This window comes from Quercus robur, chromosome 8, assembly GCF_932294415.1.
Source record: "Quercus robur chromosome 8, dhQueRobu3.1, whole genome shotgun sequence".
Lineage (NCBI taxonomy): Eukaryota > Viridiplantae > Streptophyta > Magnoliopsida > Fagales > Fagaceae > Quercus > Quercus robur.
The window spans coordinates 50785956-50813416 of NC_065541.1; the positions used below are offsets into that span (position 1 = coordinate 50785956).

The 27461-nt window shown below is 33.3% G+C and overlaps 3 protein-coding genes across 6 annotated transcripts; 1 reads left to right on the plus strand and 2 right to left on the minus strand.

Annotated features, from left to right (window-relative positions):
- Positions 1-230: 230 nt before the first annotated feature.
- LOC126696885 (WAT1-related protein At3g30340-like) lies at positions 231-2294 on the minus strand. Of its 2 annotated transcripts, XM_050393622.1 has the most exons (6): positions 1890-2293; positions 1595-1657; positions 1372-1488; positions 887-1292; positions 552-703; positions 231-463 (listed from the first exon to the last, which is right to left on the minus strand). In XM_050393622.1, exons 1-6 carry the CDS (start codon positions 2069-2071, stop codon positions 295-297), a joined length of 1089 nt encoding a protein of 362 aa, XP_050249579.1. In that variant the 5' UTR covers positions 2072-2293; the 3' UTR covers positions 231-294. The 2 variants fall into 2 exon arrangements, with proteins under 2 accessions (XP_050249579.1, XP_050249580.1); XM_050393623.1 differs by lacking the exon at positions 1595-1657 and having other exon boundaries at positions 1890-2294.
- Positions 2295-9560: 7266 nt separating this feature from the next.
- On the plus strand, positions 9561-12483 carry LOC126696886 (pentatricopeptide repeat-containing protein At4g01570). Its single transcript, XM_050393624.1, has one exon. The coding sequence runs from the start codon at positions 9673-9675 to the stop codon at positions 12070-12072; it is 2400 nt and encodes a 799-aa protein (XP_050249581.1). The 5' UTR covers positions 9561-9672; the 3' UTR covers positions 12073-12483.
- Positions 12484-12769: 286 nt separating this feature from the next.
- Positions 12770-24994, minus strand: LOC126696887 (probable inactive purple acid phosphatase 29). Of its 3 annotated transcripts, none has more exons than XM_050393626.1 (4): positions 24565-24984; positions 23263-23657; positions 22486-22945; positions 12770-13204 (listed from the first exon to the last, which is right to left on the minus strand). In XM_050393626.1, the coding sequence occupies exons 1-4, from the start codon at positions 24842-24844 to the stop codon at positions 13170-13172; spliced, it is 1170 nt and encodes a 389-aa protein (XP_050249583.1). In that variant the 5' UTR covers positions 24845-24984; the 3' UTR covers positions 12770-13169. The 3 variants fall into 3 exon arrangements, with proteins under 3 accessions (XP_050249583.1, XP_050249582.1, XP_050249584.1); XM_050393625.1 differs by lacking the exons at positions 22486-22945; positions 23263-23657; positions 24565-24984 and adding exons at positions 14267-14717; positions 15003-15397; positions 16144-16741 and having other exon boundaries at positions 12854-13204; XM_050393627.1 differs by lacking the exon at positions 12770-13204 and adding an exon at positions 21091-21377 and having other exon boundaries at positions 24565-24994.
- Between the last annotated feature and the right edge of the window lie 2467 nt (positions 24995-27461).

Genomic DNA, 27461 nt, shown 5'->3' on the forward strand with positions numbered 1-27461 from the left:
GTGAGTTGAAGACACATTTACAATTTTAATGGTTAATATTGAATATATCAAATGAGATACATAATTGGTAGACAAGGAACCATTCCTCTTTTTTATTAGTTTTTCCTCTCCTTTTTTTTTTAAATGTTGGCTATAGTCCTTGCTTGCAGTACAAAAAAGTTGTCTAACACAACAATGTTCTCATTTAGCATTCAATCATATTACTAAGCGGAATGGTTTACAGTAGCACAAGATGTTAAATACTCACTCAGGTGAGATTGCAAATTATAGGTGGGTGAATTAGATTACAACTAATCATAACTGGTCAACGACACCTTTGGGTTGATTTGTGACAGGTAACATTGGATTACATTTTGGATCTTCTTCAGCTACTTGGCCTTGCTTCGCACATTCTGCTCCCTCACTGCTTTTGCCCCATAAAAGAACATACATGCCACTTATAACTAGGATAGATCCCAAGATACTGTCAATACCAATGAAAAAATTAAGTCAAGGACAGTTTAATTATCTGATAAACAAGAAACTAATGAAAAGTGGCCAAAAGTGTTAACCTTCCAAGGTACATTTGTTCATGCAAGACAGAGAAATCAAAGATGGCCACAAATATCTGTATGAAGGGGGTAAATGCTGATGTGAAGACTGGACCTCTTTGTTTGAGACACCATGACATTGCCACATAGCACAAGCCTGATCCCACCATCCCCTGTATCCAAAATTGAACTAGGTTTATGGAGTATGCATCCTAAGTTTAGATTAAATATTACTCAAAGAATAACTAATAAGAGATATGAATTTGAAATTTGAAAAGAATGTTTCTACAAAATTAAAAGACAAGTCATTTTGATTGTATGCTTTGCAACATTTGAATCTTAAAGAGAGTACTTACAGCATACACGACACTTAGTATCTCTAAACTACCTTTCAAAAACCACATGGCCAGGTTCCTCTTGATGATCAAACTCAAGATGCATGACTGAATGGCACCAAAGAAGTTCAAAATTGCTGTGCTTGAATATTGGCATGAATATCTTTTGCCAATCCTTGCTTGTATGAGGAACCATGAAGACCACATAAGGGAGCCTGCAACCAAAAATATCGAACCAATGGCCCACCTCTCTCTTGTAGCTGGAATCAACATGCCATGGTTTGTTATGTGAGTTGAGGCTTGTGAATGAGTTTTGCTTAAGGGCATTCCTTTGTAAAGGGTTAATAACAAAGCACCACTGACGCATACCAGAGTACCTAACACCTTAGCCCTCCCTCCTTTGCTTTTCAAGTTTACTTTCTCTAGACTGCAATTACAAACCAGAGATGAAAATATTGTATCTTCAGTCAATAAAAGTAATAAATTGTCTTATTTATTTTACTTACCCAAATGGAAGTGCCAATAGAAATGTGTTAATAGGCACCATGTTCAAGAAAGCACAGGCGAATGTGGCAGATGTGTATTGGAGTCCAAGAAGGAAGAAGTATTGCGTGAATGTTACTCTGAAAAAACATCAGAAATTGTCTGAGGTTCTCAACAACAGTATAATGGTTATAATTCAAATGGACAATTAGCAGAACTCCATCAATGTAGAATGTCATTACTAACCCGATTAGAGCACTTAAGAAAAATTGAAATAATATACGAGCTGTAAGTTCTGGTCTACTTTTCCTGCAGGAAATCTTACCATATTTAGCCTCTTCATTAAACTTGTCCAAAAGAATAAGAGAATTCTAATATATACATATTACGGTAAAAAAGGGAGCATTTTGATTCAAGTGAAACGTTTTAGTTGACATGTGTTACCAACTCACCATTGAGCTGAATGAAATTATGCAAGTGAATATAATATATCCTAGCTGATAAATACAATCTTTAGATGGAAACGTTAAGAAGCTATTACCTTTCCCAGAAGTAGGCAATGGGCGCCAAGAAAATAGCAGCAATTGACTGTCTGTATGTAACAATAATTAATTGGTTCATTCCTTCATCAAGAACCTTCTTAAGAAACAAATTCACCACAGCCAGTGCAAAACTAACAGCTAACATGATAACTACAGGCTTCCATTCTCTAGAGCAGTTCATCTTAACTAGATGCACAGCCTACTCTCTCTTCTACCTTCTTGCTTAGAAACACAATGCAATAATAAGGCCTATTTGTGTGCTTGGATTTATAGGCAAAACCACTCCAAAATGGGAATGTACATGAATAAGAATCTGCAACACATCAACCCCTTTTTAGAAATGAACTTTGTGACCCTTGAGAGAATTTTGTAATCCTCTATTGCCACTAACTTTTGCATATGTGAGATTACTTCATAAGTTGCTAAGCTGATAACTATACGATACACATCATTATATGACCTCAAGAGTTTTATCAATACTCTACTTTTCATTTAAATACTAACCATTATGAGAACAGGAGAGCTCTGTGCCACTCAAATTTTCTTTGTTGTTAATCATATCATACATAGAAGCAATAAGAATCATAAAATTAAAGTCCGACAGACATGACAAATTAGCATCCCTTTCTTATTAGTGGAATCTAATACTTAATGGAAATAAATTGGCCATTATCAGTGTAATATACGTGAGAACATTATGTCTATTCTTAGTTAAAAGCTAAATGAATGCTTGCTGACTATAACTCGTTATGCAAGGAAATTTTCTATTCATATACGCCAGTAAAGTTTGCATATTGCAAATGCCATTGTTATATTGTGCGTGTGTGAATGCAGCTATAAAGTTCTACATGAAACATTCGTTAATTAAATATGGAGAAACTATACTGAACTTTTTTCTACAGTTCCCTACGTGTGCACTCTCTGGGATTTGTATCACTTGTCAATATTTCATTGCATTGATTTATTCCTAATGCTATAAAGATGTTGGGATGGTTTGGTGTAAAGGGTGGAGATTGAAGGTGGCATATCCAATTAAAATATCATAGTTGTCCAAGTATATATGCTTGTGTATGTTTTGATTATTATCTTATTTGTATCAATGTAGTACTTTTCATTATTCCAAACATGCTGGTCTCAAAAAGAAAAAAAAATTATTCCAAACATGCTGCGTTTCTTTTCTGGTGTAGCAAACACACAACTTTTCACGGAATTCAGGCAACTAAATAATGTAACTTTTTTTGAAACTCCTATTTGGGTGCATATGCTAATGCTAGATTGGACGGGTGCTTTTAGCTTAATTTTAGTTTACTTTGCTTATTTAATCTGTTGGGTACGTTTATAGATAGAAATAAATCGATATATTACTAAAAGTAGTATTTAATGTTGTTATGCTCACGTTAAGCAACATCAGCAGTCATCTCATTATCATTATTTTTTTCTTAATTTTTCCTATAATTTTAAAATACTTTTTCTAAATATATATATATATATATATTACTAAAAATTGAAACGTAGCATTTAATGTTACTATGCACACATTGAGCCACATCAGTAGTCATCTTATTATCATTCTTTTTTTCTTAATTTTTCCTATAATTTTAAATTACTTTTCCTAAATTTTAAAATACTGCTAAAATGAAAATCCTCACGTTAATGCTGTACGTCCACCAATTCATAAAGCCCAAACCCAATCCGAATAGTCTTTACTCTTTAACGGCAATCCTTTCTGCTCCCCTCCTTTTCCTCTACCTGTGTTTCATGGTTTCAAAACTGTAAGCCCTTCAGCTTGCCAACGCCAATTCTTCCAAAGACAGTTTCAAAACTTCAGACCTTTGGCTTTCTAATCTAATTAATGATAAATAAATAATTAGACATTTAGAATTTTGAGATGCACAACTATTTTAACACTTCTAGGGCTTAATTGCCCCACAGCAGTAGTAAAATTGAAGACTGGAGGCGCCGCATCAGCACACAGTTGCAGGCATTTTTCTACACAGGTAACTCTCTCTCTCTCTCTCTCTCTCGCTTTCTTGTCTGACTGCTTCTATCTCTGGCATGGCACCTCAGCTCTTATTCTCTCAATAGCTCAACTTGCCTTCTTCTTTTTCTTTCTTTTCCTGTTTTACTTTCCTCTATGTTTCGTCATTTACAATGTAAAGTGTAACAAAGCTTCTATTCTTTGGGAATAGTGAATAAATATTTCAACAAACTAGAGACAACCACCTAACAGTTGCAGACATTTTTATACACAGGTAACTCTCCCTCCCTCTCCCTCTCTCTCTCTCGCTTTCTTGTCTGACTGCTTCTATCTCTGGCATGGCGCCTTAGCTCTCATTCTCTCAACAGCTCAACTCTGCCTTCTTCTTTTTCTTTCTTTTCCTGTTTTACTTTCCTCTATGTTTTATCATTTACAATGTAAAGCGTAGCAAAGCATCTATTCTGTGTGAACAGTGAATAAATATTGCAGCAAACTAGAGACAACCACCCACGTGTATGGTTAAAATTTTTTCTACAAAAGCAATTGTGTTTGCTGTAGCCATGTAGGTCCTTTGATTGTGAAGCATATTCAAGCATTCCCACTTTCCTAGGTACAACCGTACAGAGGTATCCTTTTTTTTTCTTTTTCTTTTTTCATATATTTTTTTGTTTTTATATTAATCAACATATCATATGACATTATAATTTATAAATGTACCTAATTAAAATTTACTTCTATTTATCATTTAATTAATTTATAGATAACCTTCAAAGAAAAAATTTTTAACTTATAGATAAAAATAATATAACATGTATTTGGTTGTACTTGTATTTTATTAGATGATTTTTATTCATTGAAATTTGAATGATTATTTTTAAATTATTAGTTTTTTTATTTTTTTTTTAATTTTTTTTTAATCTTAGTCATTATACTTTGCCCATTTCATAGTTGATTAAAGATATTAAATTTTTTGTCAATTTTGTCTCATTATTGTTTAATTTTAATTAGATACACATTTTGTAGCATATATTGAATTATAAACTACTTAACTTGTATATTGATTATTAAATTGTATGTACATTACTATTTTAGATTTTATAGTGAAAATTGTTAGTCGACTAATTTTATGTCCCCCCCCCCCCCCCCAAAGTTAATTTCCTGTCTCCTCCTTTTGTTCTTCATGTCTTTTACGGTTTCAAAAAATCAAAAAACTGAATATTCGATGATTCACTTCAGGTATACACATCAAAAATTACACCTTTAAGACTTGAATGCAACACTAGGTGCTGCTTTTTTATTTATTTAAATATTAAATTTTGTACAATGGGTTTTGTTTTTTTTTTATCATTATGATAGTTGTAGGTTAACATCTTTATAGTTTTTGTCAGTCACAATTATAAAAAGGTGGTCAAGAGGAGTAAGAAATAAAATAAAGATGATTATATAATGGACATTGAAAACTTTGTAGTGCAATAAAATCAACCATTACATTCACTTAATTAAATCAATAATCGACAATAAAAAATAATATAATACAAAACTTAAACTTAAAACTAATCAAATTCTAACTAGAGAAATTATATTTCTTATCATAACTAAAAATGAGATGTTCTTCAGTAATTTAGAAATTATATTAGAAATAAAGTTGGAAAATTTTATAATCTCATTTTTTGACATTTCATTTAACCTTTTATATATATATATATATATATATAATCATAATCTTCATACACCATGACTTAAAAAGATCTAATGAATAGTTCTTCCTCTTATTTAATTTCTATGTTATCCAAATCATCAACCAATAAATATATGATAATGGTAAAAAACATTATAGACAAGATTATGAAAAAAAAAAAATTTTTATTTAAAAAAAACTCTTTATAAAGTCTAGGGACTAAAATAGTATTTTGTCTAAAAAATTATCACACGCAATGCGCGGGTCTGCGACTAGTGGATTTGAAATATGTGGCCTCTATCCCATGTTGGTTGGTCTTTTTCATGAGGTCAAGAGACACTACACTTTACAACATAATGAGTTAACTATAACCCACTTGTTGGGTACAATTTTTTTCCCAATACAAAACTTAGGTCATATTTGGTAACAGTTTTTATTTTTTATTTTCAAAAACTGGTTTTGGGGAATATAAACAAAAAACAATTTTCTAGTATTTTTGAAATCAAAAACATGTTTGGTTAGTTGAAATTAAATAAAATAGTATTTTGAAGGAAAAAAAAATACTAAAATATGTTGTTACTAGGATTTGAACTCTAATGCTAACTCATTATATGAGACAGATTCTTTAAATTAAATGCATTTTTTCATTGACTTTTGAATATTAGAAATTGAAAATAGCCTTTTGCATGTTTTTAGTTTCCTTTACAAATTGAGTTTTGAGAATAATTTTTGTTTTATGTCTATTTTGGGTTGCCAAACAAGTTTTTAGTCTCAAAAATAGAAAATTGTTTTTGAAAACAGAAAATAAAAGGAAAAATTAGTTACCAAATATATCCTTTACTTTTACATAACTTACTTTATAAATAAGTAAGCTAAAACAAAAAAGTCATCCCAATTAATATCTCATGTATTCATGTATTCAATATATGTATAATCTTTTTCACAAAAGGTGGACTCCTTGCAATTATGGACAAATAAGGATCCTTTTGAAAAAAACCAGCATGTTATATATATTGCACTTAGTAGACCATAAAATGAATGATAATGTGTAGCTAGGGTTTCTTTTGATTATGAAGAGAGATTATAAGTGAAAAAAAGAATGTAAATTGGTAAAGAAAGAAGAAAAATATTTTTAAAATTTTGATGTGACCTTTTTGCCATCTAAGCATCGATACTACCAATAAAATTTAGACAAGTCAATACTGTATTTAATCTTTTAATATTAGGCAAGGCTACAGCAATGTAGACCGTCTGTCAAGTAGTCATTTCATAAGTGAGATGACCATATGGACTAAATTAACTGTAAGTTCAAAAATGTAAGAACTAAATTAAATGCTACTTGGGGATCAAATTGAAAATAAACTCTAAATATAGGGACGAAAAAATGTATTTTGCTTAAAATGAAATATTAAAAGTAGAAATTAGGATTTTTATTGAGTTATAGTATGTTGTGAGGGAGATGATGCTATGCCTCTCCATCCAAACCCAATGCCATGAAGTATAGGCTAAAAAAAAGAATTCTTATATAGTTTGCCACGTTACAACTTTCACGTGTGTCAAGTTTTAATTAGATGTACTCACTTATTCATGGGTCTATCACTAACACTTAGTGAAAAATAATCCAATCAACACTACACCCACGTCATTTGAGTTCCTATATTTTGGCCAAATTTTCAATTTAATCCTCAAGTTACATAAATTTTTAAACTTCTTGTTATTTTGATCATGTTGTCATCTTACTAATAGAAACACAAATTTAGCAGGTATTTTCCATAAGTCAAATGATAGCCTGCAATTACCAAAAAGAAAAAAGAAAAAAAAGGCATAAATACACTTTTGGTCTCTATATTTTGACTTTTTTCCATTTTGGTCCTTACATTTTCATTTTACCATTTTTAGTACCTAAACTAATTGACACGTAACATTTAAATCCTTACCGTTACCCAACTAACTGAAAAGGCTGATGTGGCAAACAAAGTTTACTTTTAGTACATCAGAGACTAATATGGCCAATAAAATAATATTTTAAAATGCCATGTCAGCATAAAATAGTAATTAAAAAAGACATATCAGCATCCACACAACCTTTAAATTTTTTTTTTAATTAATTTATCAATTTAAACAAAATGAAAAAAAATAATAAAAAAATAAAACAAAACAAAACGAAACAAAATTAGAACCCAAAATTAGGCGTGAATGCATCTAATTTTTTTTTTTAAAAAAAAATTAATCAATCAAATTCAACAAATTAAAAAAAGAAAACAATAGAATTAAAATTCAATACATAAATTAAGATCTGGGCTTATCTTCAACAAGAACACAATGAACACAAACCCAGGTTTAAATATAAGAATCACACACCCAAATTTTCTAGGATTTTCTTGCTCTTTCTTGTCAACCAAACACAAAAACACAAACCCGGCAATTGATCTTTCTTGTCAACCAAACACAAAAAAATAAACACAAACCCAAACACTAACAAGAATTCAATTTCGAAGAGAAGCTTCTAGATCCGTTCGATCAAATAACAATCAATTGATGGAATACAATATCTTCTCAGCGATGTCTTCGAACCTTGTAGTGGCGGTGGCAGATCGGACCCTTGTGGTGGTAGATCGGACCCACCACCACTTCCACTAGTAAAAACCCATTACTCTCTTTTGCTCCATCACTCATTTCACTCCTCACTTTCTTCACATTCCACCTCTCACAGCTCCTCTTCTATGCTTCTCTCTCACTCGTCTTCTCACCCTATCCCCATTCCCCTACTTACCCTCTTGAGCTCTTTCTCGGCGTCGTCCGATTCTTTCTCGTTTCGGACTCTTCGGATTTCGTATCGCCGGATTTTTGGACCCGGGCTAAGGTTTCTTTGAGCTTTGTGTTATTTGTGGCGGCCTGTGCTGTGTCTAGGTTTGTGGGGTTAGTGTCTGTATTCTTGGTTCTAATTTTATTTTATTTTTTTCATTTTTCATTTTGTTTAAATTGATAAATTAATTTAAAAAAATAAAAGGTTGTGTGAATGCTTATGTGTCTTTTTTAATTACTATTTTATGTTGATGTAGCATTTTTAAATCTAATTTTATTGGCCATGTCAGCCTTTAGTGTATCAACAATAAACTCTGTTTGTCATGTCAGTTTTTTCAGTTAATTGAGTGACGATAAGAACTTAAATGTCATATGTTAATTGGTTTAGGGACTAAGGGTACGTTTGGTACACTGAATGTGGATTACAATATGAATGATAATTTTTATTACCAGGAATAAAATATGTTGTAATGGAATAACTAAACATATTCATTAGTTTGGTTGTGAGTTGTAACATTTGAATAAAACTTATGATTTATTTTAGGAAATATCTCATTCATACAATTATATTTTCTAGAAAATAATATATTTTAAATTTTAGAGAGATGAGTTTTTTTTAATGATTTTTTTATTTCCATAATTGCTATGTGGATATGGAAAGTTGATTTATTTGGAAATATATTAGTGTTGGAAATTATTATATCTACTAAGGAATAGCTATTACAACCTTTTTAGAGAGGAATAGTTATTCCTTATGAATAGGTATTCTTTAAAATGAATAACTATTACATTAAAATGCCTATTACAGTCTACCAAACGTGTCCTAAGTGTTTGTTTGGATAGGAATTATCCTGCGTATTTCCTTTTTTTTTTTTTTTTTAGCCGTGATTTTTGACTTTTCTACCCATGCACTATTCATGAAACCCACAACCACTTTATTCAGGAAAAAATATTAAAAATAGGTTTTACAGTACTATTTACACATTTAAAAATTATTTTGTTACAGTATTTTTAGTTTTTAGCAAAATAAGCTGTATCCAAACGGATAAAGTGGTAAAATGAAAATATAAGGACCAAAATGGAAAAAAAAAAAAAAAAAAAAATGATAGCCTGCATCAAAATGAAAACGGTGTAAATTTGAGGACCACGTTACAAATATGACCAAAATATAAGGACTAAAAAGTATTAAAAAAAAAAAAAAAAAAAAAACTGGCGCGCTTGGTTCATCTGGTTCTTCTACCTAGGCCTTAGCATAATTTCGGTTCGGCTGAAGATCAAAATTTTTCTTTAACACTTTCGCAATGCAAAGCACGACCCAGCAATGCGCCATGGAAAATTTCTCCTCACCAAAACCCCACCACCGCCAACAACAAACAGCCTATCTAAAATGGGAGACCTTCTCCTCATTGCCTCTCTCACCAAAACCATCTCGGAGTCCGGCACTCGCAACCTCGACCCTTCCTCCATTCCTCTCACCCAATCTCTCCTCCTCCAAATCCTCCACTCCAATTCTCTCCACCCTTCCAACAAAATCGACTTCTTCATTTGGTGCTCCTCTTCTCTCAGACATTTTTACAAACACTCCGCATGCGCTTACTCTCACATTCTCCGCATCGCTTGTCTCGGTAATGAACACCACCACATCCCCACTCTGTTGCTCTCCATGAAGCAAGACGGCGTCGTTGCTGACTCCGCCACTTTCAAGTTCTTGCTCGACGCCTTTATTCGCTCCGGTAAGATCGACTTCGCTCTTCAGATTTTGGACCAAATGGAAGAGCTTGAAGTTGAGCTAGGTACCACGATTTTCGATCCCCACATGTATAACACCGTTCTCGTGGCTCTGCTTAGGAAAAACCAACTGGGTTTGGCTTTGTCAATCTTCTTTAAGCTTCTCGAAGCTTCAGCTTCTTCGGTCCCTAGCTCTATTGCCTGTAACGAATTGTTAGTCACTCTTAGGAAAGCAAACATGAGAGTGGAATTCAAACAAGTGTTTGATAAACTTAGGGACAAGAATGGGTTCGAGTTTGATACTTGGGGTTACAATATATGCATTCATGCATTTGGGTGTTGGGGTGATTTGGTTACCTCTTTAGGCCTATTCAAAGAAATGAAGGATAAAACATCACTGGGTCCAGACTTGTGCACTTACAATAGTTTGATTCATGTGCTGTGCTTGGTTGGGAAGGTGAAGGATGCACTGATTGTTTGGGAGGAATTGAAAGGGTCTGGTCATGAGCCCGATAAGTTTACATATCGAATAATGATTCAAGGGTGCTGTAAATCTTATCGAATTGATGATGCCACCAGGATTTTTAATGAGATGCAGTATAACGGGTTTATCCCGGATACTGTTGTGTATAGTTCACTGCTTGATGGGATGTTCAAGGCGAGGAATGTCACGGATGCCTGCCAACTGTTTGAGAAAATGGTTCAAGATGGGGTACGAGCCTCGTGTTGGACGTATAATATTTTGATTGATGGGTTGTTTAGGAATGGGAGGGCTGAGGCTGGTTACACTCTGTTTTGTGACTTGAAGAAGAAGGGTCAGTTTGTGGATGGTGTTACTTACAGTATTGTTGTGTTGCAACTTTGTAGGGAGGGTCTGCTTGAGGAAGCACTGAAATTGGTGGAAGAAATGGAAGGCAGAGGATTTGTTGTTGATTTAGTTACTATTACGTCGCTTTTGATAGGGCTTCATAAGCATGGGCGGTGGGATTGGACAGAGAGACTTATGAAGCACATTAGGGATGGTAATCTGGTTCCTAATGTTCTTAAATGGAAGACCGATATGGAGGCTTTGATGAAAAATCCACAGAGCAAGAGGAAGGATTATACACCAATGTTCCAAACTAAAGGTGACTTTGGTGAGATTATGGATTTAATAAGTTCTGCAGACAATGTGGTGGATGCAAACTTTGTTTCAGATGACCCTGGAATTAGTGATGAAGAGACTTCATCCAGTGACATTGATCAGTGGTCATCTTCCCCTTATATGGATCAATTAGCCAGTCAAATGAAGTCTGCTGATCATTCCTCTCAACCATATTCACCATCTAGGGGCCAACGAGTTCAGCCCAAAGGGATGGGCTCGTTTGATATTGACATGGTCAATACTTTCTTGTCTATATTCCTGGCCAAGGGAAAGTTGAGCTTAGCCTGCAAGTTGTTTGAAATTTTCAGTAATATGGGTGTCAACCCTGTGAGCTACACTTACAATTCTATTATGAGTTCATTTGTCAAGAAGGGATATTTTAATGAGGCATGGGGTGTCCTCAATGAAATGGGCGAGAAGGTTTGCCCGGCAGACATAGCGACATACAATGTGATAATACAAGGCTTGGGGAAGATGAGAAGAGCAGATCTAGCTAGTGCTGTTCTGGATAAGCTAGTTAAGGATGGTGGTTATCTTGACATAGTTATGTACAACACCCTGATTAATGCGCTTGGGAAGGCCCGCCGGATTGATGAAGTAAACAAGCTCTTTGAGCAGATGAGGACTAGTGGAATAAATCCCGATGTTGTTACTTTTAACACACTTATTGAAGTTCATAGTAAGGCAGGTCGATTGAAGGATGCATATAAATTTTTAAAAATGATGCTGGATGCAGGCTGCTTGCCAAACCATGTTACAGACACGACTTTGGATTTCCTGGGAAAGGAGATTGAGAAATTGAGGTACCAAAAGGCATCAATCATGAGAAATAAGGATGATTCTTCTTGAGGAAATTCTGCAGATAAGACTGGTTAAAGCTTAATAAGAACTGTTGTACTAGTTGCAAAAGAATAATTTCAGCTTATTGTACTTATTTTCTTGTAGTATGAGTGTGTGAGATACAGTTGTTCATTAGGTACCCTTTTGGCCCATATTCAAAACAAAATTTCTCATAATTATGCTTGATTTCGCATTGGGTAGCATACCAAATAAATTTTCTGGTTATTGATTTCATGACTCGAAAGAAAAATGTCTGAAGTAAAATGCTGGATCAGAAAAAATTGCCGACTCCATGATGGTAGCCTTATTAAAAGGGCAGATTTGGTGCCATTACATGAATTTGTTGTGAATATTAAAAGCTTAGCTCTGTCACAAAAATTACATCTTAAACGGAGTAATCAAGAGCTGCAATCAAGTTTACGATTCCTTTTTCGCATTTGTCATCTTTAACCAATTCTTTTCCTTGAATCTAGTACTTTTAGTCACAATATGCCTGACCATGAGATTTCAGCAATGTTCAGATGGCAATCAACATTAATACATTCACTGACTGACTAGAGATCTTCTATGTTTTAGTGTTCTATTTTATGCACCACATTGTTATATGCCATGTGTATGATTTTTTTTTTTTTTTCCCATTTAAGAATTTGATTATTTTATAAGGAAAGAAAAAAGAATATGATGATAAGTTATGATTGGTGGAACATAAAATGAAACTCCCAAAATGGGACAAAAGGTTTTATTCTCCGAAGACTAACAAAACTTCCAAACTACCAACACTTGCACAGTATTTTCAAACACAGAATTACATGGCATTGAATACTTCATAACATTATTTTCCATGTCTTGTAAATTACATCCTATAATTTTCAATAATTTGAATTACATGGCATTTGAATACATCATAACATTATTTTCCACGTCTTGTAAATTACACCCTATAATTTTCAGTAATTCTCAAGAGACGCAGGGCAGACAGAATCTTACAAGCTATTGTACAACAATCTTGAAAATATTACCATCAAACCAGTTCGATAAATTTCTCCCTCAGCCAATTTATTAGCCATAAGCTTGTATATCAAAATTGTTTTTCATATGCCCATTACTCATGTGCCACCGATTTGTTTCTTTCTACGGGTACCTGTTCAGAGCATACTAGAATAAGAAAATGAAAGAAAGCATGTGAATGGAATACAGGAAGGCATATAAATGTATCTAAGAATGACACTAAAACAAGTATTCATTTTTAATATTACTTGTTAATACAAGTTTCAGCATGCAGTATACTGAAACAAATAAATTGTAAGACATCACAGTAGCCGAAAGGGTGTCTAACAACACTATTTGCCAATGAACTTTAGCTCAAACAATACCTCCTATCATAAGAAAGGGTGGAAGGTAAGGTCGTGCATTCAAAACTCACCGAATGCATGCGTAAACTTACTGATAAACAAAAAGGCAATAAGTATTAAATATCAATAACAAAAAGTAGGAGAATCCATTTCTGGTTTTTCATATATAAATTTTGGGTACAAAAATAGTGGAAGAAAGCAGCAAGGATAGAATTCAAGCCTAGGAGACTTGATTCATAGTCTGAGGTATACAGTATACCACCAAGAGAGAAATGTTAAGGACAAATATTATACTATGGCATTAGCAGAGGTCAGAACACTAACAAACTGCGCACTTCCAATACCACCTCACTTACAAACAATGATAGTTTTGACGTTCGAATCATGTAACAAGTCATTACAGACTAGAGCTTCAATTTTCTACATCAGTAGATCTTTTGGATAATGAAGACCCTGCAAGATGCAGATGCTCCAACAAGATGAGCAATGAAGATCATGTTTAATATCTGAGTTTCCTAAATGGCCTACCTCCAAGGATTTTGTTGATTATAATCAAAATATAAGGCCATGAAAGGAGTGATCAATATCAGTTAATGATTTAAATGGATGCAATGGTGTTAAGTAGTCGCTAACTCAACACATCTTATGCTAGCACGCGCGCACACACACATACTCTTCAAGCATAAGAGGAAGGAGAATCCTTTTATATGTCCAGTTGGCATCACACAATAAATTGAATCCTAGAATACCTGAATACTATCATATAGATGTTCCTAACATTTGATTTTCTCTATAATCTACATACAACCATTGAGAAAAAAAGGCAACTGTACTATTTTAGGAAACCTTACCAGCAGAACTCTTGCTCCAAAGGACGTGACCATCAATAGCAGTGAGATGCTGATCATCAAGGCGCTTCCATGTTTTGATTGACTTGACTGCTCCCCAACCACCCTTTTCCATTTTCTCCAAATTCACTACCACCACTCTTGCTCTCCTTGCCCATCCAGCCTTCCCATAAGCATGGTATCCAAATCCCCCAGCATAACAGAGTTGTATTCCCGTTAGTTCACCGCAGAAGTCGTTGAGGTGATCATGGCCGGTGAAAACAGCCTTCACATCTCCTGCAGAAACCATTGTTGTGAAGAAGCCAGAGTTCACAGAAGCAGAGCTAATGCCTTCCTGTTTCACACCAGTGAAGTTTGTTGAGTCAAAACTTGAAAATTCTGGCAAAGGGATGTGAAAGTATGCAATCCCAGGTGCAGGTCCTTTTTGGGCCTCTGGCTTGGCCATGTATGCTCTCTGCAATGAAAAGTGGGAAATTGATAATACACAAATGTCCATTTAGGCAAAAGCTTACTCTCTTCATCCTAATTTATATGGCTTGTTTTCAAATGGCCCAATTATTAAAACAAAAGATAAAAGCATAGTGATAATCCTTATATGCCTTCAAGACTTGAATTTCTAAGAACTTCCATTCTTATAAGGTGAACATGTATTTTGACTTTATTGGGATGGAGAGAGCATAAGAAATAAACAATAATTGTCTTAATTTGCCAGTAATGAAAATTTATGCTTGGCAAGTACCTGAAGCCTTTTAGAAGTGCGTTCAAACCAAAATTGTTGAGAAGGTTTGATCCAACCATAGCCAGGGATGGAGGGAATGGTGGAGTAATCGCCACTGTCAAGGAAGTAGAGATTAAGAACTGACTTGTTTTCAAAGCTAGAGCCCTTAACTCCACCAACTTCCAGGTTATAGTTTCCAAAACCATCAATAACATGGACTTCCACAGGATTAACTAGAGACAGTGTGTTCTTTAACTTAACTATATGTTTCATTACCCCTTCCCTTGAGAGTGCAGATTCCTGATCATGGTTTCCCAAAACTGCAGCCCATGGGATGTTGGATGCGATTGCTGGTGCAAATGCAGCTTCCAAAGACTTAGCTGCATCTGTGACATCGTACCCAAAGATATTATCCCCTGTTACACAAAAAGCAAATACTTCAATTGTCTGAACATGCTTAACAAGCTTAAGAAAGTTTCATGGGGTAAATTGGGAAAGTAGAGTTTATGGGCATAACAAGACTGCATTTTGTATTGCTATATGCCCCCAAGTGTCAAACTAAAAGAGTCGAAGGTTTAAACATAGACCAATCACATGAAACAAATCCATCTTTTACATATTTTTCTTCCAAGTAGTCATTAGAGGAAGTGCTACCCGCACTTATGTGAGTTACAATTGGAGTTTCTCAAAATCGCTTATATAGTCCAATTTGACCTAATAAACACTCTATGTGAGACTCAACTTTAACTGGGTTAGGAGAGAGTTTAACTCTGCAGCTCATTGTCTAGCTAAATTTGCAGCTGCTCATAGGTCTACTGTTTGTTGTTATTCACATATTCTTCCTGCTACAGTCTTGGATGCCTGCAGGAAGGATGCTGCTTCTGGTTTGTTTTAGTAATATGCTCGGTTTATTAGCAAGAAAAACACTCTATGCGAGACTCAACACACATGGCCACACAACTCACAAAACACTTATCCAATCTTATCTTCAAAACGCAGGTATTACAGAAACATAATGATAGAACTGAATCTACTTGGAAAGGAGGTAAATTCAGTACACATACAATGTCAATTTGATCTGTCAGACTCTGCCTCTTTTATTAAAAAGAACAAAAAAACAAAAAACTGGTAATAATAAGAAGAAAAATGAAAGAGGGAATACCCGTGAAAACAATAAGATCGGGCTTCTCAGCAAGAATCATGCGTTTTATAAAGGCAGTGGTGTTGAGGTCAGAGCAAGTAGCCATTTGGGACGGAAACACATCCTCACAAGGCGTGGTCTTTCCATCCCCATAATGCATATCCGCTACTTGCAGTATCTTAAAGCTCCCACCTTTCCCAAACCGTAGCGGCCTCTCAGCCAAGCCATAGATCGGAAACAAAATGAGACACAGCAGAGCTACCTCCACGAAGAAATTTGAACCACCCACTTTCATTTTCTTCCCGTTATTGCTCTTCATTGATGATACCCTCAATAATAAAAAAAGCCCAGAAGCACTTCTTTTTTTCTTTTTCTTTTGTCTTTTGTCTTTTTGTTTTTAAAACCCCGAGCTAAATGCTCTGCTGGGGCTTTAACTATGTATGTGAGTCGGTGGTGTCAGATTTCTGAATGGGTTAGCTGATTTTAGCTAATGACCATTGATGGGTATGTTGCTGAATGACGAATGATGAATGATGAATGATGGATGATGAACCATGAAGCCTCATCATCATATTTTTTTCTCGTCCTTTTTATAATAATGTCGTGCTCAAATGGGAAACCAGCCTCTTCAATCTTCGACGTCGGAATATACCAACAGAAACAGCTCCTTGTATTGCTTCTTATCTGTCACGACACTTGTAACCATCGAATATGAAGACAAAATAATAATAATAATAAAAATGTCATTTTAACCATCAAATTCTTTGTTAGAAGTATTTGTCAACAAATAAATAAAAATCATATATGCCATAGAATATTCGCCGGCATGGTTGGAGACTTGGAGTCTTTGTAATTGGTAGATGATAAATTTAATGTCCTCCTTCAATCCATGTCATTATCAAATATCAATTAATAATCTTATTGCAATGTCTGTACCTAAATTTCATTTTCATTAAAAAAACTTATTGTTCATATTCTCGTCATTCAACACGAAATTTTTTATCTTCCATATTTACTCTTATATTTTTATTTTTCTAAAAAAAAATCTCTTATATTTTTATATTTAAATTGTAATTTTTATTCATTTTAATTATATAATATAATATTAAAATGCTACAACATAATCTATAATCATATATACTACATAATGTGAATTCCGGTTAACTAATCTGACAAAATTTCTTATTATCGAATAAAAGATCTCTAGTTCAAACTCTAAATAACAATTATCGACCTAAAATTATATTGTATTTATTAAATTATATATATTAATTATATAATAAAAGTCGGATTTAGAAAATTTTACTCTAACTATATAACATGACTAAAAGTATATATTGATGATTTTATCAATATCTAAGTGATAGGATGAAAGAATGTTATAAACTTGAAAAATTATAAGAAGATGTCCAATCACAACTATTTTCTATATTACAATCGGATTTGGTTGATTTACATTAATAAAATCTCACAAGATCACACTCAAAAAAACTTGAAAAATTATAAGATCACAAAATTTTTCACAACACCTTTCCACAAATGTGACATGGCAAAGTATAAATGGTGAAGAAAAAATATTGAATCTATGTGTAAGTGATGGTTAACCATCCACAATCTGTTACGTTAGAATTGTGACAAAAAAATTGTAAAATAATTTGTGTTTCCTAATACTACTCTATAAACTTTATCCTTATCTTATAATCAAATTTGATGATACCAATCAAATTTAAGTAATGGTACCTTGTAAGATAAGGTCACAATCAAATGGGTCCAGAACCTGTCGTGTCACTAATAAACCAAAATATATATACATTGAGAATCACTCTTCTTCCCCAATTTGTAAGCTCTTGTTTGACAATGTATTGTACCCAAGGCCTAATGGGCCTCACATAAATCAAAGAAAACCAGGCTATCTCCCAAGTTTCACTTGTAAGTTTAGTATCAAATGTTTTCTAGTGCTTCTTTGCTTCCATGTGCTTCCTTTCTTGGTAGATGTCTCACTACATCCAAAACCAAGTTTTTTCGTTACATACTCGGGAGGGTGTGAGTATATAAATATAAATATATATATATATATATATATATATAAACTGAAGCTTAGAGAAAATCCAATTAAATTTTAATTGGATTCTCAATTTTAACACACCCACGAAAAGAAGGGAGAAGATTTTCAGTAGTGTAGTGTAATTTATGATAGGATTTAAATGGATTGAGATCTATCTCTCAGGATCCAATTTGACATCTATGAATATTGATTTATTACTAATTGAATATGCACAAACGTGTGTGTATGAATATTCATATTTCACGTGCAATTAACGAATGGTGAGATTCTCTATTTCCACTACAATCCAAATCCAAATAGAGGAAAAGGGGACAAGTTAAGTTAACGTTATCTGTCAGATAGAGACAGGCAGGACAAAGATAGCACGAAAAAAATCAAATTGCTGCTCACTTGTGTAATAACTGCCCATTTATTACAAATGAAACTATGTGAATCACGTACAAGTTCAAGTATTAAACCAACAAAAATAGCTAAAATAAACATAGACAAGGTGATTTCCTTCCCAAAGTCTAAGCCCTAAACTAATGGGTTTTTAAATCTTTAAACATTTTTTAACAAAAAATTTAATTCGTATCTGATTGGTGGTTAGAGCCAAATATTCCAAACATATTTGGAGCCAAACCTTAATCCTTTTTAAGAGCATTCACATTGATAGTCCTAAAAAATTTAGTTTTTAGTAATTTAAAAAACTAATTTATCTATTTTAACACTATACTTTACAATATACTCAACATCAATGGTTTTATTTCTTTTACCACCTTATTTAAATATTATCTTTATTCTTTTTTTATTCTTACTTTATTCTGTCTCTTTATCTCTCTTCCTTTTTGTCTTTTTATCACCCATAACTAGTGATGGTAGTTTTGTCCTACCTTGCTTGACCCGTCCTTTCCCGCTTTGCCCCACAAGAGTTTTTCCCACCCCGCAAAGGTGGTGGGGCGGAGATTAGGCGAGATTTTAGCCCCGCATCACGGGACGGGGATGAGTTTAGACTTTTTAGACCTAACCCACCCCACCCTGCATTGATAAAGGTTAAATTGTAAATTTTTCACACCCTAAAACCTTACTATTTAAATAAACATATTATCAGTTTATTTTATTCTACCCAACAAGGCTTTCTGCCTCTCTTTTTTCTCTAGCAAGATTGGAAATAAGGTACAAATTTTAACATTTTCTTTTGTCTTTATTATAAACAAATTTATATACTATTAAATCAATGATTTTGTATTATGAAATTTTTGTTTTTGTTGTGATATTGTCTTATTAAACACTTTAATAATATTATTCAATTTTTGCTAAAAATTAGTTTGATTTGATGGGATAAATTTATTTATAATTTCAAGTATATTTTTATTAACAAAATAGGTTTTATTAAAAACAATTGTATAGTTGTGAACAAATTAACAAAAAGTAGAGTTTTACGAGATGGGACGAGGTCTCAAGGGGCAACGATGGGGTAAGAAAATTTTCTCCATCATGCAGGGTGGTGGGCAAAGACCTCATCCTTCGAACTCACCCCGTCCCATTGCCATCCCTACCCACAACCTCCAAATAAACAATAGCTTTTTTCTTTTTTTCTTTTTTTCCCTTTGAAGCTACCGTGTCAGTGAGCTTGTAAAGATAGCATTTCACTAATTGCCATTTGCAAAAAAATTTAGATATACCACCGCTATTGTAGCTTACTTTTTAGTATTTGTGGTGCTAAAACCAACATTGTGCATTTGAAAATTGCTTTTTCATTAGTTGAACAAACACAAACGTGTGTGTATAAATATTCACGTGCAAATGCATTGGTGAGGTTCTCAATTTCAACTTATTAATTGGTTTGCAGATCAAGAGTTCAAGACCTTCCCAATGTTTCAGCCATAAAATAATGGGTTTGCAGATCTTTAAACTTCTTTAACAAAAATCAACACATATGACGTATCTCATCACGGACCTCATTAATTCGTTGACGTTCTTCAAAATTATAATATTAGCTGATTAGCTCCCCCTTGAAGTTTAGGAAGCATTGCTGGCAACGATTATATTTTTATAGATAGAAAATATTATTTTTCATTAAGCGTAATGAATGGATGATACAGTTTGAAAATGAACACTTGTGGCTAATTTGGATGGAGAGAGAGTAAAATAGAGTTGGTGAGAAGATATTATGGATGTATTTGAGATGAACTTATTTCCTTCAGCTTATTTAGTTTTTAGTTTCTTTTTGATATTATTTATGGATCTTATTACATTTTTTTATACTATTCATGAGTTTCATTATATTATTTAGCTAATTTTAACTTCCTTTTTCTTTTTTCCTTTTTTTCGATAAAAAGTTTTCAGTTTCAGCTAAATAAGCTGTTACCAAGTGGACCTTATATATCATCTGAATTGGCCATTAAAGCAACACTTGAAATCATCGAGCTTAAATGTGTTTCTATTAACTTATTGGTTTACACTTGATAGAGGAACGTGATTATTTTGATTAATTCCTGCCAGCTATTTGATTTGCATTCACATGTTGAAGACAAGAACCGTGAACGTTTGTCGTCTTAATCACTTGAATGTGTAAATTTTCATTGTAAATATGGAGTTGGAGTCTAGCAAGTAGTAGCTATTGACTCCGTGACCTTACTATATGACTGAATGAAAAGATCATGCTAAAATTAAAAAATAAAATCACATCTTGTCACTGTATAACACCACTCACAGATTTTCACATCTACATATTATAGTAACTGACCATGAAATTTTTTGCAAATGTTCAGAGGACAAACAACCTTGATACATCCACAGACTGAATAGAAAATCTTATCTCAGTTTTAGTGTGAATGATCTTTTTCTGGTTAAAATTTTGGTTATTTTATAAGGAAAGAGAAAAAAAAAATATTTGACAAGTTATGATTGATAGATAAAACTCGCAAAATGGGACAAACGATTTTATTCTCCAAAAAATCAAGGAAAACTTACAAACTAACAAGACTCGTACGCCACTTTCAAACACAGGCGTCCTACTTTCATATAATAATTTTCAATTATTCTCAAGACACGTAGGGAAGACAGAATCATTAGATAAATTTATTGTAAAAAATACTTGAAAATATTCCCCTCAGCCAATTTATTAGCCATAAACTTGTATATCTAAATTGCATTTCACGTCACCACTACTCATGGTGCTACCGATTTGTTGCCTCCTATGGGGTACCTGTTCAGAGCAAACTAGAATAAGAAAATGAAAGAATGCGTATGAATGGAATACAGGAAGGCATATATATCTAACAATGACACTAAAAAAACCATTCATGTTTGGTATTACTTGTTAGTACAAGTTTCAACATCAGTAAACTGCAACAAATAAATTGTGAGACATCATGTTAGAAGTATTGGTTAAATGATTAAATTTATCATATCTCAATAGCTTAAACTTTTGGAATAATCGGTAGTTTAACACATTACAGTAGTCAAAAGGTTGTCTAACAACACCATTTTCCAATGAGTCATAAGAAAGGATGGAAGGTAAGGTCGTGCATTGAAAACTCACCAAGTGCATGCGTAAACTTACCAATTAAGATAAAAGCAACAAATTAATATTAAATAACAATAGCAAAATGTTGCAGATTCTATTTCTCGTTTTTCATACATAAATTTTGGGTATGAAAATAGGGGAAAGACAGAATTTATGCCTAGGAGATTTGATTCTAGGTCTGGAGTATACCACCAAGAAACAAAATATAAGGACAAATATTATGCTAAGCAAGAGTAAAGGTCAGAACACTAACAAACTGCACACTTGCAATACCTCCTCACTTACAAACAAACATGGTTTTGAAGTTCAAATCATGTATTAAGTCATTGCAGCCTACAGCTCCAATTTTCTATATCAGTAGAGCTTTTGGACAAAGAAGATCCTGCAATATACAGATGCTCCAACAAGATGAGCAATGAAGGTCATGTTTCATGTATGAGTTTCCTACAAGGCCTACCTCCAAGGATTTTGTTGAAATAATCAACACATATGGCCATGAAAGGAGAGAATGAAATCAGTTAATGATTTAAATGGATGCAATGGTGTTAAGTAGTCACTAACTCGACACATCTTATGCTACCCCCCTCCCCCCATGCACGCGCACACACACTCTTCAAGCATAAGAGGAAGGAGTTTCCTAATATATGTCCAGTTGGCATCACACAATAAATTGAATCATAGATTACCTGAATACTATCATATAGATGTTCCTAACATTTGATTTTCTCTATAATCTACATACAACCATTGAGGCAAAAGGCAACTATACTATTTTAGGAAACCTTACCAGCAGAACTCTTGCTCCAGAGGACCTGACTATCAATAGCAGTGAGATGCTGATCATCAAGGCGCTTCCATGTTTTGATTGAATTGACTGCTCCCCAACCACCTTTTTCCATTTTCTCCAAATTCACTGCCACCACTCTTGCTCTCCTTGCCCATCCAGCCAGCCCATAAGCATGGTATCCAAATCCCCCAGCATAACAGAGTTGTATACCAGTTAGATTACCGCAGAAGTCATTGAGGTGATCATGGCCAGTGAAAACAGCCTTCACGTCTCCTGCAGAGACCATTGTTGTGAAGAAGCCAGAGTTCACAGAAGCAGAGCTAATGCCTATGCCGTCCTCCTGTTTCACACCAGTGAAGTTTGTTTTGTCTAAACTTTTTAGTTCCGGCAAAGGGATGTGAAAGTATGCCAGCCCAGGTGCAGGTCCTTTTTGGGCCTCTGGCTTGGCCGTGTATGCTCTCTGCAATAAAAAATGGGAAATGGTTAATACACAAGTGTCCATTTAGGCAAAAGCTAACTCTCTTCATCCTAATTTATATATGTCTTGTTTTCAAAATGGCATAATTATTAAAATAAAAGATAAAAGCATAGTGATAATCCTTACATGCCTTCTAGACTTGAATTTTTAAAGAACTTCCATTCTTATAAAGTGAACATGTATTTTGGCGTGTCTCAAGAAAGGACGGTACCCTTTTAAATTGGGATGGAGAGAGCATAAGATATAAACAAATAATTGTCTTAATTTGCCAATAATGAAAATTTATGCTCAGTAAGTACCTGAAGCCTTTTCGAAGTGCGTTCAAACCAAAATTGTTGAGAAGGTTTGATCCAACCATAGCCAGGGATGGAGGGAACCGTGGAGTAATCGCCACTGTCAAGGAAGTAGAGATTAAGAACAGACTTGTTTTCAAAGCTAGAGCCCTCAACTCCTCCAACTTCCAGGTTGTAGTTTCCAAAGCCATCAATAACATGTGCTTCCACTGGATTAACTAGAGACAGCGTGTTGTTTAACTTAACTATATGTTTCATTACCCCTTCCCTTGAGAGTGCAGATTCCTGATCATGGTTTCCCAAAACTGCAGCCCATGGAATGTTAGATGAGATTGCTGGTGCAAATGCAGCATCCAAAGACTTAGCTGCATCTGTGGAATCACTCGCATAGATATTATCCCCTGTTACACAAAAGCAAATGCTTCAATTGTTTGAACATGCTTAACAAGCTTAATAAAGTGTCATGGGTGGAATTTGCAAGCATAATAGACTGCATTTTGTATTGCTATATGCCCCCAAAGTAAAAGAGTTTAAAAGATTAAACATAGACCAGTAAGATGAAACTAACCCATCTTTTTATATATTTTTCTTCCAAACAGTCATTGGATGCATACTTATGAATTATGTTCAGTTCCACCCGATGACCTAAATTTTCCATTCCAATTAGTTAACTGGTACAAATCACCCATCTCATTCCAAATTCTGACACATTCCATTCCATTTTACCCATTTCGGTCAATTCCACTAAATTTCACCTGGTACGGTGATTTTGATCCGTATGTAAACAAATCATTTTTTTCCCTAAACCCATTTTTTTTAATTACTTCACTTTCTGTTTTTTAGAAACTTCTATTACTTCACTTACATTTGGCATTTTATTATTATTTTATTTTAACAATGTGTTTTTCTTATTTACTTTTCTGACGTATGACATTTTTTTCTTCATTAATATACTCATATGTGACATGATATATACTTATATAATGTAATGATGATATTAAGTAAGACATTATTTGATTTTGAATTAATAATTTGATAGGGTATAATTTCGTGTAATGTTGACTTAGGTGATATATATATAAACTTTAGTTGTAATCTCGAAATAGTACGCTAAAATAGATCAGTTCCGAAATGAGACCAATACACACGCTCATACAACACACAAGACACTTCAAACGAAACCCATAATAGGGTATCACGTGAAACATGCAATTGAATATACTCTCATGCTCAATACTTAAAAATGTAAATATTATAGAGAGAAAGAGAAAGGAGTTGGAAAACAAAACAAAACAAAAAGGGGAATACCAGTGAAAACAATGAGATCAGGCTTCTCAGCATGGATCATGCGCTCGAGAAAGGCAGTGGTGTTGAGGTCAGAGCAAGTAGCCATTTGCTCCGGAAACACATTCCTACAAGGCGTAGTCTTTCCATCCGCATAATGCATATCCGCCACTTGCAGTATCTTAAAGCTCCCACCTTTCCCAAACCGTAGCGGCTTCTTCTCAGCCAAGCTACAGATTGGAAACAAAATGAGACACAGTAGAACTACCTCCACGAAGAAATTTGAACCACCCACTACTTTCATTTTCTTTCTTGTTATAACTTTTGATTGATGATAGCGTTATTTTCTTTGTCTCTCCAATTACCCCAGAAACTTTTCCTTCCCTTCTAAAATCTCACTTTGTTGCTCTGCTCTACTGGGTTTTGAAGCAAGTCTCAGTGGTCATACATATATACTTATTAAACTCATAATTGACTCCATCAAAGTATACAAGCAAGACTCCGTCAAAGTCCATAAAAGCAAGCGTTTGTGAAACCGAAGGGAAAGTTCCGAAGTCATATATAATACAAGCAAGTCCTCTGTTCAGATCACTGCTTAAAGTTTAGCCTGTAGGTGAGCCAATCAGCGTAATTGAAGATTCAAAGTTGTTAGTGGCAGTCAGGCAGAGGCAGTCAGATTACTCTCATATATATATATATATATATATATATTACTAAAAGTTGAAGCGTAGTATTTAATACCACTGTTCTTATGTTGCATCACATTAGTTGCCATATCATTCTTTTTTCTTTTCTTTTCTTTTTTAAAATATAATTTACCCTACAATTTTAAAATGGTTTTTACAATTTTCAACCCTATAAATGCAGCCCACAGCCCACTATCACTCTATAATAAATCTGTATAATTAATCCAGTCCACTTCTTATTTATTTAGTTCCACTATCAAGTCCAACCCAAATTCTTTTCAGTTCAGTTTTAGAGTTTTGTGTGAGCCTTTTCAGCTTTTAAAAAAAAAAAAAAAAAAAAAAAAGTTGAAGCCTTTCAAGCTTTAGGGGTTTTTTTTTTTTTTTTTTATATATAATTGTTTTTAACATTTATTTTTTTAATATTTACACTTCTCCAACCTTTCTCTCTCGCTTTCATCTTCCCACTACTTATTCAATCTTTCTCCCTCCCTTACCTTTTCATCTCCCCACTACCCTCTACATTAACATCATTCTTCTTCTTTTCCTTCATTTTCCTTTATTTTTGTCTCTTCTTATTTACACTCTCTTACTATAAATTTGTCACTATCTCTTCTATTTTATGCATAGTTTTCCCTCACAAAAAAAAAAAAAAAAAAAGGTTCCCTCTCTCTCTCTCTCTCTCTAAATTTTTTAATGGATTTTTTTTACTTTTCTTGCATCTCTACTTTAGGTTGATAATTTTTTATATTCTTTAAAACTCTATTTTGGGTTAATGCGATTTAGTTTTTTTTTTAAAATTGTGATTTAGTTTTTTTTTTTTTAAATTGTTGTTGTTGTTTTTTTAATTTTTTATTCTCTTTGATTGTTAAATGTTATCATATTGCGTTCTAAAGAATTAAATATAACATATAAAAATATAATATTATTCTATTACATAGTATGATTTGGATAATTTGGTATTTATTCTGTTACAGAGCATGATTTTTTATAGTGCTCAATTTAGATGTTGAACTATGAGACTTTACTAATTTTTATTTATTTTCTAATCCTTTGTGGTAGACAAAGTACTCTTAATAGTTGTATTAGAAGTACTCTATAATGCCATTTATTTAAAGAAAAGTAAAGGTTAGCCCAACAAAAATAATCGGATAAGTGACAAATTTTAACTTTTGCAATTTTTTTTATTATTATTATTTTATAACAATGCATGTATAGAAATTTAATTCTTAGGTTTTGCTAATAATTGTTTATTTGATAATATGTTTTGGGCGGCCAAAATTATAATTTCTACAAAAAAAATAACCTTAATAGATTATCAAAAACAAAATTTTATCCTCATATTGGTTCAATTAATCATTGTCAAGTTTTATTATTTTTTTTTAGTTTATGTTTTTTGGTGTTTTGGATTGTTCCTATATTACATTTATGATTGTTCTTGTAATGAATAAAAATATAATTACGAAATACATTACTCATTATTAGATTAGTTTAAATTGTAAAAAAAAAAAAAAAAATTAATAAAATCACCATAAAATTAATTATCACGCGCAACACGCGAGTTCGCGGCTAGTTATTTTTAAACAACCTTACGGCCTTACTTGAGAATCCAAATATTTGGGTTCAACAATAATAATCTTGGCGCCCCTACGCAATCATAATCTTTGATCCCTTAAATAAAATAAATATATAAAATTTAAAATAAAGCAGCACTAAAATTTAGCTCAAATAACAGCACAAATAGCCCAAATAACGACAAGATTAGGCAAAACAATAACAATTGAACAAAATATTCAACAAATAACCCATTCAAAAACAAAAAAATAAAAATCTCTAATCAATTATATCTATAACTCGTTCAACTCATTTCAAATAAACAGTCTTTAATTTCATTTTTCCTAAAAAAATATATCAAGAGAAATATTGTGAGCCATGAATTCTCGGCACCTGTATCTTTGCTCTCTTCGGCTTTGCAATCATAACAGATCTACTCTCCTTGATAATGGCTTGCCCTCGCCGTATGTATCTTCTGTCTCTCTCTCTCTCTCTCTCCCTCTCTCTCTCTCTCTCTTCATTTTTTAATTATGTACCATCATTTTAGACTTAATTACTTTCATCTTAGCAATTCTCATTATCTCCCATCAGTTTCATTTTGCTTTTTCATTTTGTTAGTAGGAGAAAATTGTAAAATTTTGTGTACTTGCATTTTAATTAGTTATTGTGATGTCAATATATTCA

Excerpts from the sequence above, each read along its gene's own strand:
- LOC126696885 (XM_050393622.1), bottom strand. The coding sequence starts at position 2,071 with ATGAACTGCTCTAGAGAATGGAAGCCTGTAGTTATCATGTTAGCTGTT. Across the intron at positions 704-886 it reads TACTAAGTGTCGTGTATGCT|GGGATGGTGGGATCAGGCTT; the intron begins GTAAGTACTCTC and ends TTTTGGATACAG. Across the intron at positions 464-551 it reads GAACAAATGTACCTTGGAAG|TATCTTGGGATCTATCCTAG; the intron begins GTTAACACTTTT and ends TGGTATTGACAG.
- LOC126696886 (XM_050393624.1), top strand. The coding sequence starts at position 9,673 with ATGCGCCATGGAAAATTTCTCCTCACCAAAACCCCACCACCGCCAACA.
- LOC126696887 (XM_050393625.1), bottom strand. The coding sequence starts at position 16,441 with ATGAAGAGCAATAACGGGAAGAAAATGAAAGTGGGTGGTTCAAATTTC. Across the intron at positions 15,398-16,143 it reads CGATCTTATTGTTTTCACGG|GGGATAATATCTTTGGGTAC; the intron begins GTATTCCCTCTT and ends TTTGTGTAACAG. Across the intron at positions 14,718-15,002 it reads GCACTTCTAAAAGGCTTCAG|AGAGCATACATGGCCAAGCC; the intron begins GTACTTGCCAAG and ends TTTTCATTGCAG.